Raw genomic sequence first — 10,869 nt, 5'->3', positions numbered from 1 at the left:
GCCTTGGCTACCGGCTCGTCTGTAACCAAGAGGAAAGCTCAAACCAGAGGGCTACCTTCAAGCCATTTCTCTTCTTTCTGTGGAGGTTTCGCCATTCCGTCATGGAGAAAATTTGGGGGTTCTGGCTCCTGCAAGCTTTGGAGCATGGGCTCTCTGCATTTCACCAAAACACTGGTGGTGCCATGGTCTCTCTGAAGTCTGCTTGGTGCTTGGCTTCTGGCCAGCTTCACTCAAAGCCAAGCTTTTTATTTTTTTAGTGACCATACTGAACATGGGCTGTTCCTGGGAATGCTGGAGGGGTGCAGGCATGGACCCTGGCAGTGATTAGCAGGATCCCACCCCACTAACCCTCGTTCCTCTTGGCCAGAGACTGCTGTGAGTAGACCCGTGCATCTCGGCAAAGGCTGAACGCCTCCCTTTGGGGTTGGGGGAGTGATTCCAGTGAGAACTCGGGCCTGTGCATCCCAGGAAGTGCTCCTTCAGATAGAGAAGCGTAGCCAGAGCTCCTGCTTGGGGTCTGAACGTGACTGGGTTTATTTTTCTGGCTGCTGTGTCTGGGACCTGTTCTGCAGAAGAAAGTGAGGTCGGTCAGGAGCCTTTCTGTGCTGGGCGAGACCTTCTGGTGGCCTCTAACAGCCTGACTGTTTAGTATGTTTGGATTCATTCTCCACCCTTTTTTACCGGGTTTCTTTGCCCTTTCTGAGAAGTGCAGGTAGGGTGGCAGAACTCCTGGGTGTGTGCTTTTTTCTGTAGTGCTGGGAGAGTTTGGAAACATGAAGCTTTTCCCCACCTTGGAGCAGATTTGAGTGGTCATGGCTGTTGGTTAGAGCAGGGGCCGGTGTGCAGGAAGCTTTGGGGGCTAGACCATGCTCTGATGTCTCTCTTCTGTGGTGTGCTCCCTTAAGCTTCAACTGTGAAGCCTCCCCTGGGGGCTGCCTCACCATCAGACCTTCTCCACACTAAAAGCTGGGGTCAGCTCCTGTGCTTCTGGTTGCCCCTGCTGAGCACTCCCTGTCCCTGCTCTGGGGTGAAGGAGGGGGTACCCCTTTCTGCCCATGTACTCCTGCAGCTCCATTGCTAGATGGTCTGGGAGGACAGTGGCCTCCTGGAAGCAGGTAAAAGAGCCAGGATGGGGCTGATGTCTGTGATATGTGTCCCTTGCAGAGAACGAGCAACCCTGGGGCACACCCTGCACTCAGCTCCTTGTCTTCGTTGCCACACCAGGCTGTGATGGGTTTCCCAGCCTGGACTCCAAGGAGAGCTGTGAGTATCGGGGTTGGGAGTGGGAGGGAGTGACAGGAGCAGGATTGCAGCTGTTTCTGTGCTCATCAGTTGGAAATAGCAATCTGCAGCACTTACCCCCGATTTCAGGGAGGCAACAATCCTTATGGTATTATTGAGAAGTGGGCAGGGAGGGGGCGACTTACCTGAGGATGCTGATGAAGCAGTGGGAGAGGTTTAAAAGAAAAAAAGAAACCCCCAAATCAGGTTTCTGGGGATCCCAGGGTGCAGTCCTGTATCAAAACTTCTGCCTGGTGCTGCTGCACCCACTGGAATGTGGGACCTAATGCCAGCGCCGGCCCCTCTGATGCTGTGTTTCAGATAAGCTCTCTGTTTCGGAAGGCTCCCTGCTGCTCTCCGCAGATGCTGTCTGGGGAGCTCTCAGAGGTGAGGTGTGCTTTCTGTGGGGCATTCCCGCTCTCCCTGTCTCAGGCCTATGGGAATGTCTCTCTGTGCCTCTCTCTTTTCATAGACTTATTTGTTAATTGAGCTCTGTTCCTTTGGGGGAATCTGTGCTGAGAAAGGGATCTGTGCTGTGTGGTTTTCTCGCAGGCCTGGAAACTTTCAGCCAGCTCGTTGGGAGAGATGAGAACGGCATGGTGAGTCCTGGCCTCATCTCCTGGGGTCAGTCAGCTCTCTGTAATGCCCCTGCCTCCATGGGGACAGGCTCAGGATTGCTGGGGTGCTCAGGATGAGGAGGGTACCAGCAGTGCAGCACAGCCTTGCCAAAGGCCAAGTAGAGATTTATGAATCCAGCCTTCTGAGTGGTAAAGCATTGCAGCTCTTTCTGGCTAGCTTGCGCTCTGGGCAGTGAGGGTACCCCTCCTCATCCCGCCAGCCCTGGGGACAGAGGTGACCCTGATTGTCTCTTGCTAATGGCTGTGTTGCCTGAAGCCCTGCTCACTTCTTCCTCTTGTTCTCCATGTGCAGTACTACATCAACAACACAGAAATTGTGGACTTTCCCCGCTTCCCTCATCGGGGATTGTTGCTGGACACCTCTCGTCACTACCTGCCTCTGAGAGCCATCCTGGAAACTCTGGTAAGATGCCTGTGCTGGGAGACAAAGTGTCCATTCCTCTGTGAAAACTGAGGACTCCCTGAGTAGCCTGGAGGGCTCTCTGGGGTTTTGCTCCTTTCCAAAGATGCTGGGAGCTGTCTAATGCCTAGGCCACTGCATCTACATCTCGTCAAGGAGGAGCTTGTCAAACCCAGACTTTTTGAACAAAACCAGCTTGCTTGTCCCTAGATGTGGCAGGCTGGGGTGGGATGACAGCATGACCTCAATTCTTAATATACAGATGTGCATCATGGGAAAATGCTTCTGTGCTGCAGGTCCTTCCCAGTGCCCATGGGTGTGTTTGTTCCTGGTGTAACTCACAGCTCCCTCGTTTGGGTGATTTTTCAGCTTTCTGAGGTATCTTGGATTCCTGAAATCCAGATTACTTCCCAAGGCCCGTTTTTTTTCTGAGGCAAGGGGAAACACTTGACTTCTTCCCAGCCACATTAGACAAAAGGGTGTGGTGGCTCTGTGTTCATCCCAAGCAGAATTAAACTTCCAGGTCCCCACCACTGGCTCAGTTATAGGGAGAACAGAGATTTTATTGTGAGAAGAAGTACTGCTGGCCCTCTGCAGCTCTTTATGGTGCTGGTGTGTTTGAAGAGAGGTGTTTGAATCCCTCCTGGATACTGAGGAGCATTTAGGGGCTCTGCTTTGTCCTTCTGGAGCACAGGGACTTTGTCCCCTTTCTGTGGCGAGCTGGGTGACCTTTCATAAGGGACATGGCTTGTTCTTCTTTGTTCCTGTTCCTTCCCAGGACGTCATGGCCTACAACAAGTTCAATGTGTTTCACTGGCACATTGTGGATGACCCATCTTTCCCCTATGAGAGCTTGACCTTCCCAGAGCTCAGCAAGCAGGTAACCCACCCCTATCACTGTGCAGCGCCCAGCCCAGGGCGAGCAGATCCTGAGCAAGGTGCTGAGGTTTCCCATGTCCCCCCAGGGAGCCTTCCATGCCATGACCCACATCTACACAGCCAGTGACGTGCAGACGGTGATCGAGTACGCCCGGCTGCGTGGCATCAGAGTGGTTGCAGAGTTCGACACTCCTGGGCACACCCTCTCTTGGGGTCCAGGTGAGGAGCAGACCCTGCCTGCTGCTGCTGTGAGGAGAGTTGTAGTTGCACTGGGGAGGGGGAAGAAGGGGATGTGCAACCTGGATCCTGAAAGCCAGTCCTGCAGGCTGTCTGAAGGAGGAGTGGACCATTGTCTGAGGGAAGAAGGGCCCAATGGTCCAACTTCTGGAACAAAATCTGAAAGGAAAACATTTCCATCTCTTCTTGGGTCCAAGCTGTGTGATTTTTTGGAGAGAACATCTGCTCTGCCAACATCGTGGATATGCAAGGATCTTGGCTTCAAGCTGGGGAACAGCTGACCAAGCTTCCTCACTCTGCTCAGCTGTGCCCCAGTCCTGACATGCTGCTCCCTGCTCTGAGGACTGCAAGTGTCTCCTTTTCAGTGTCTGGAAGTGTGAGAAGCTCCAGGAAAAAGTTGCCTTGTCTTGCCTTCTCCTTCCCCTGCATACAAATGCCGTGGCCCGCACTGGGGTGCACCCTGTTCATGTGGTCACAGCCAAAACTGGGGCTGCCCCTCCTCCCGCTGCAGACACGGATGCGTGGAGCTGGGAGGGGGTGCTGGGGACTGCACCGGCGTTACCTTTCCCCAACAGCTCTGAGTGGTTTCCCTCAGGAATGTCCCCAAAAAGGCAGTGAGGAGAGATACCAAGGGGAAACCTGGGAAGGGTAGAAACTGTAGCATCCTGCAAGGACTGGGTGTGTTTGTGTTCCATCCTCAGAGTACTGTTGCAGGGAGGGGAGGGGGGCAAAAAAGGTGTCCAGCCTAAAAGGCTCAAGCTCTGATCTCACCTGGGGGCGCATGTTTGGGGTGGCAGTGGATGTGTGTGGGGGGGAGCACAAGATGAGCACAAAACACAGATCCTTCCCTGTCAGATCAGGCTTCCTGAGCCAGAGATCATGTTTCTGCTGCCATGATTGTTCTTCGTGCACAGTGTCTGGGTCTTCTGCTTCCATGGCAGGCACTGAGCCGTGCTGAGGGGGGGTCTGGGGGGTTGTATGGGGCCATGCAGCCACATTTAGCCCCTTCCTCACTGTCCTGTGTTTATGACCCAGGTGCTCCAGGCCTCCTGACTCCCTGCTATTTGGGCAAGGATCCTTCTGGGACCTATGGGCCCATCAACCCCATCCTTAACAGCACCTACCAGTTTGTGACCAGTTTGTTTCAAGAGGTCAGCGCTGTGTTCCCAGACTTCTTTCTTCACCTCGGTGGCGATGAGGTGGACTTCACGTGCTGGTGAGTCTGGGATTGGTCTGGATGGGGGCTGGGGAGAAGTGTTTGGGACTGGAGTCCCAGCCCATTGCTTTTTGGTCATGATCATCTGCAGATCTTTGGTGTCCTGCTCCCCCAGGCTCTGTGGGTTGGGGTTTCTGTGCTCACGGTGACACTGTTTGTGGGAAGCCACTGGTGCCAGTGCACCCACAGCTGCCTGGGCTAGCCTTGGACCGACGTGGGATGGACTTGGCCATGTCTTGGCCTTAGTCCAGAGCTCGGGTTGCAGTGCTTTTACTCTTCTCTCTTTGGTACACAGGAAATCCAATCCAAACATTCGTGCTTTCATGAAGGAGATGGGCTTTGGTGAAGATTACAAAAAATTAGAGTCATTCTACATCCAGAGGTAAGGACAGTTACATCGTGGGTCTGCAGTTGCAGTATGTGACCAGCACAAATGTCTTCTGCTGCCTCTGGGCCACCAGATCTCCTTTTCAGGAGCCTGCCCATTCAGGCATGTCTCCCTGACCCCAAAGGGAGTAGCCTAGCCATGTTTTATTGGGGTTGACCCCAAAAAAGCCTGAGGCTGAACAGAAAGAAGCCCTGTAAGGGGCTGTACTTTCTCCGTTCTCCTTCAGAAGTACCTTCACGTCCTGCTATGCCTGTTGGGAATATCGGTGTGGCTGCTTTGGCTGTATGCAGCCAGCAAAGAGAGGGGAGTGTAGCAGGGATGACTCAATACTCAGTCTTCTTTCCACTCCAGGCTTCTGGACATCATCTCTTCCCTTGGCAAAGGCTATATCGTGTGGCAAGAGGTGTTTGACAATGCAGTGAAGGTGAGAGCTGCCTGCTTTCCCTAACGCTGTTACCTGTGCTGTGGTAAAGAGTTCCTGTGCTGGAACTCTGTCCTGGGACTGGGGTTGATCCTGAGATGGTGCTGCCAGTGAGCTGCCCTCGTGGTGGCTTTGTCACACTGCTGTCAATGGTATCTTCTCTCCAGGTTTATATAAACACCTGCAAGAGGCAAGTTTTAGCCCTGCCCAGGACACTCTGCAAATGGCCTTATCCTTCCTTCTGTTGCTTCTGCAAATCAGATGGGAAGTGGCTCAAAAGCCAAGCCAAAATCTGCCTCAGTCAAAGCTGCGGATGGGTCAGGGCACTCTGCTTGTGGGGGGAGTATAGTGCTCTTGTTGCCACACTGATCCCACACATGGGGTTCATGTATGCCCCTCAGGTGAGGCCAGACACCATCATCCATGTGTGGAAGGAGAACCCCACGCCATACACGGAGGAGATGGCCAATGTCACCAAGGCTGGCTACCGGGCTCTGCTCTCAGCCCCCTGGTACCTCAACCGCATCTCCTATGGGCAGGATTGGATGGCAGCCTACCAGGTTGAGCCCTTGAAGTTCGAAGGTGTGTTCCTTGTGTCCCCTTCCTGTATGGCAGCTGACTTAGAGGTAGCACCAGGGCTGGCTGTCTTACTAAGTTCTCACAGCCAGTGTGAGGGTGCTTGAGTGACAGCGTCCTTGCTTCCTGTGCTACATCCCACTCCCTTGCTGCTGGCAGAAAACAACTCTGCTCTCCCCCAGCCTGGGGTGTGAAGCGGGGGCTTCCAGAAAGGCAAATTAATTGCCTCTGTAGCTGAGCCACTCACCGCTGTTACAAGCACCTCTGTGGGTAGGGCAATAGGTCGCTCCGTTATCTTAGAACACCCCCTCAGCTGAGCGCTGTGTCCCCTGGCAGGCAGCTCCGAGCAGAAGGCTCGGGTGATCGGCGGAGAGGCGTGCATGTGGGGTGAATACGTGGACGTCACTAACCTGGCCCCCAGGCTCTGGTAAGTGAGGTGGTGGGGAGGGGAGCTCGAGTTGCACAGAGCAGGACTCGGGCCCCTGTCCTTCGCCACTGAGCAGCAAGTGCCAAATGCTGTGGGCTTGGGCTGCACATGGTGCTTTGTCCCTGTGCTCTGGCAGCGCCTCTGTGCTAGCAACAGCTTCACTGAGGCTTAAATGAGGGGTTTTAAGACTGTAACATGCTCTGTACAACCTGCTGCTGCATATGTGTCTATACAACCTGCTGGTATGTGTCTAATGCTGGTCTCTGTCCTGTCACCCCTGATCTGCGTGTGTCTAGGAGTGGATCTGTTGATGTACAGAAGCTGTTTGTGTGTTTGGTCAGGAAAGTGTTTACGAGGTCAGGGCTTTGTGTGAGAAGCCTTTCGAACTGTCCCCTGTCCTGACTGCCTGTGTCCCTCCTTCCTCAAGGCCAAGAGCTGGGGCCGTAGCTGAGAGACTGTGGAGTAATGCGACCGTCCGGGACCTGCAAGATGCCTACACACGGCTGGCTGACTTCCGCTGCAAGCTCCTGGGGTAATGTCCCTCCTCGCAGCTGGGCACCAGCTCACGGGGACAGTACAAAGGCCTCTTGGGGTTGGACCCTGGGGAGGGCAGCGAGGGTGAAGTGGGCTTTCCCTGGTGCAGAATGACCCTTGTTCCTATTGAAAATCCCCAGCCTTTCTGCTGCCTGTGCGTGGGCAGAGCTTGCTTTGTGCAGTGCTGGAAGAGAGCCCCTGCTGCTGGCGTGGGCTGGTGGCTCTGTCGAGGAGAGGGCTTTGTGCTGAGGAAGGGGGACCCGTCAGCTATTGCCACCCCTCCTGCAGCACCACTGCCCTTGCCGTGTGCTCTCATGCAGGAGCAAAAAACTGTCTGTAAGCGCAGAATAAAAACTGCTCCCTCCTTGTCACACCTGAGACAGGACACTGATGCTGCTCACACCACTCAGCCCTGCGTGTGCCCTCTGCCTAATGTCATCCCTCTGCTCTCTTTCCAGGCGTGGTGTCCAGGCTCAGCCTCTCTTCGTAGGATACTGTGAAAATGAATTTGGCGGGTTTTGAAGGGCAAGTCCCACAGCCCTTGGTCGCTGTGCACACAGGAGGAACAATCCCTCTCTCCCTCAAAAGCTGCTGGTTTGGCAGAGGGACCCTTCCCACCCCCAACTTCGTCTCTTGCTTTATTGCAATGAACTTTTTTTTTTCCTTAGTGTGCACTCTTCATCTCTTTTTCTATTTTGATTTCTTTAAATCTATAAATAAATGACCCCAAAGAAGAAAAAGGTGCCTTTTCATGCTCAGATGAGTTTTGGGAGACCATGCGAGGGTTATTGTTGGCAGGAGCCAGGTAGGGTTTGCTCCAGCGATGCCAGTGGCGGAGCATTGTCCCTGTGGCTCTGGTGGTTGCCGGTTGCCCCTCAGCTGCATAAACTCTGTTTAGCCTCTGCTGCTGTCACAGACTCTGTCCCTGCAGAGAGAAGGTGTGGGCTCCCCCTGTTTTTTCACCTTGACCTTCTGCCATCTGCACACGCACAGGGGACTGTCTGTGCCAGGACACTGTGGCCTCCCACGCAGCAGTGGCCAATGTTGTGGCCTTGGCTCCTGTTCTTGTCCCTCGTCAATCTGCCTAAGGCCCGGCAGGAGCCTTGCCTGTGAGCTGCCGCCGCTGCTGCCCCAAACCTGTCTGCTGCCAGCTCCTCCTGAGACAGAGACATGCCAAAGCCTCTCCGAGGAGACCCTGCAAACCTGCCGGGCAGCGCGCGGACATGATGGTGTCACTGCTCAGTGCTTCAGTGAGCTCTCACCTCTGCTCAGGGTTTGGCCAACTCACCCGTCCCTCTCCTGTGCACTTGTCCTTAGGCTGGGGAGCTCAGCTCCTGCCCTCCCACCTCCAGAGGGATTGGGTTTGTATAGTGTTTCTCTCAGAGAAGAGACTGGTGGTGCTGCTGTCCCACAGAGCTGGGACAGTCATTGTTCTTGTCCTTTGAGGGCTGGGGTAGGCATGTGGGAAACCAAGCTGAAGGCAGAGAATCTCTTGGGGAGAAATCCTGGCTGCTGGGACTGTTGGATGCTGTGTCTTGGTCTTAAATGAGTGAGATCTGTTATGGATGGAAACCTTTTAGTATTGAACTTTAAATTAAAAAATTTAAAATTAAAATGGATGAAAAATATTTGAAAATTGTCAGGTCTTGCATTTCTTTACCCTCTTGTGAAAGAGGAGCAGCGCTCCACTGAAGTGATACATCTTAAAGAAGGGGGGAAAAAGACTGTGAAGCCCAACCACCCCAGAGCAGAGAAATTCAGCCAGATTTGGGGAAAGAGGGATATTTTTTCCCCCTAGGCAGGGTGGGAGGGGAAGGGCCCTGTGTCATGGAAGAAGATGCTCCTGTGCTTCCTTTAAGCCTCCATGGGAAGCTTATGCCCCTTTTCTCTGTTGGTTTGGTCGCGAATGCTGTCCTGGCTTTGTGCTCAAGGCTTCCTTCCACTGGGCTTTGGCATGCCGTGAGATCCTTGCCCTGTCCTCCCAGCCTCACCTGGAACTTCTCCCTGGGGGGACATCCTGTGCTCTGCCCCCGGGCTCCGCTGCTGCCACCCAGTGTCCCCAGGGCAGCTCTTAGGCCTCGCTTTGGGAAGCGTGGCTCTGTGGTGGCCAGCTTTTAGTCTGTGCCGGTGGCCTCCAGCGCCTCAGGCCTGGGCGTCTGCTCCGTCTCTGCGTGGCAGCTTCTGCCTGGCTCTTCCCGCTGCCGCGAGCAGCCCAGGGGCCATAGTTTGCTGCTTGGCCGCAGCGCTTCGGGCCTTGGGCAGGGGGCAGGCACAGAGGATAGGGGTTATTAGCTCCTCCAGTTTTGAAAAGTTGCTTTTTACCCTTTTTTTCCCCCCAAGGTGGTGTAAACTGGTATCTTTTGTCACCCGGGCGGGCTGGGGCCAAGGGGAGCCAACCCTGGGGGAGTTGGTACTGCTCCGTGTGTGCTGTGGGCTCTCCCCCATCTCACCCATCCCGTGGCCCTGCCCTCGCCCTGCCTGACCCCCGCCTTGCCGGATGCGGGGCCTGGGGGGCTCCAGTGCCAGCGGGACTGGCATGGGGGGATCCCCCCAGCCCTGCACCTTCCTCTAAAGCCTGGTATTGATGATCCCGGTTAAATTCCCACCCCACGATCTTGCTTCCTGGGGGATTCTGCACCACCATCTCCCCAAAACCACCATCTCGGGGGCAGCTTGGCAACGTTTTCACCCTTGCAAAGGCCAGGCTCCCTGTCGGTGGGGAGGGAGTACCTTGCTTTCCCCCGCCGCGGCCTCACCGCGCGGCCCGTTCCTTCCAGAACATCTATTTTGGTCGCGTAAAACTTGCTGGGGAGCAGCGGAGAACAGGCAGCGTGTGAATCACTCGGGGCCAACGGGTTTAAAAATAAACCCAGGCGGCGGCGAAGAACAGCCGCCGAGCTGCCAGATTTCGGCAGGATTACGCTCCGCGCCTCCGAAACCCACCCATGGGTGCCCGCCCGGGGCGCCATCCCCAGCCGGAGGGTTTTGTTGGGACACGCTCGCGTGTGTTTGCACACGCATCCTCGCAGCTGCTTGCACGCCCAGGAGCGCTCACCAACACACGTGCACATGCGCTCCCAGACATGTGCTCCCGTGCACACGTGCGCACTCCGGCACACACCTGCTCGCTTGCATGCGTGTGTAAAGGCTCACACGTGCTCATGCACCATCGCACAGGGCCCGCAGTGTGGCTGGGAAGCTGCCTGGGCACGTTCTTGCCTGTACTTGCACACATGTGTGCGCCCTTGCAGCATGCACACACAGTTGCACGCGTGCTTGCGTGCACTTGAACATGCCTGCACGTTTGCACACACGCAAATGGGCACATGCTTGCATAGACTTGCGCAGGTGTGCGCACACACGGGCATGTGCTTGCGACGCACATGCACACACTTGCACAAGCACCCCCGTGCTCATGCACGCTTGTATGCACCTGTGCATGCGGGGCAGGGTGCTGGGGAAGCCGGGTACCCCCGGCCCAGCTGCGGCTCTGGGACTAATTAATTAACAACAACGCCAAGCGTTAAAGCTGTTCGGTGTAATTACAGGTTTCTCGGGGTGGTGCGGGGTGCAGGAAGGAGGTGGTTCTCTCCCCCCATCTGGGGCAGCCCCAAGGGGGCATCTGGGGTCCGTCGAGGTGAAAAATGCAGCGAAGCGGCAAAATTGTCCCTTTGGAGCCTTTTCTGAGTATTTAAATGCCGCTCTAAGGTGGTGGCTGGTGGCGAAGAGCAGGGCGTTAACTCTGGAACCTACTGATGGCCGCAGGGGTGAAGTCAGGAGGCTGCTCAGCCCCGTGATGGAGGGTGCCGGAGGGTGATGGAGGGTGCCGGGGGGTGCCGGGGGGTGAGGGGGGCGGAGGCCGGCGGATGCTG

The 10,869-nt window shown here is 55.4% G+C and overlaps 1 protein-coding gene across 1 annotated transcript; it reads left to right on the top strand.

The window, feature by feature from the left end:
• Positions 1 to 1,148: 1,148 nt before the first annotated feature.
• HEXA (hexosaminidase subunit alpha) lies at positions 1,149 to 8,628 on the top strand (the record flags this gene model as incomplete). The annotated part of the gene is made up of 13 exons (XM_026855791.1): positions 1,149 to 1,263; positions 1,603 to 1,668; positions 1,834 to 1,880; positions 2,212 to 2,322; positions 3,098 to 3,199; positions 3,285 to 3,417; positions 4,471 to 4,651; positions 4,947 to 5,033; positions 5,391 to 5,463; positions 5,862 to 6,042; positions 6,373 to 6,463; positions 6,891 to 6,995; positions 7,456 to 8,628. Coding segments are annotated over 13 exons (1,356 nt in total), but the record flags the coding sequence as incomplete, so codon positions are not given.
• Positions 8,629 to 10,869: the final 2,241 nt, after the last annotated feature.

Source organism: Athene cunicularia, assembly GCF_003259725.1.
Source record: "Athene cunicularia isolate RWA chromosome 10 unlocalized genomic scaffold, athCun1 chr10_part1, whole genome shotgun sequence".
Taxonomy (NCBI): domain Eukaryota; kingdom Metazoa; phylum Chordata; class Aves; order Strigiformes; family Strigidae; genus Athene; species Athene cunicularia.
This window is presented reverse-complemented; position numbering and strand designations above follow the sequence as displayed.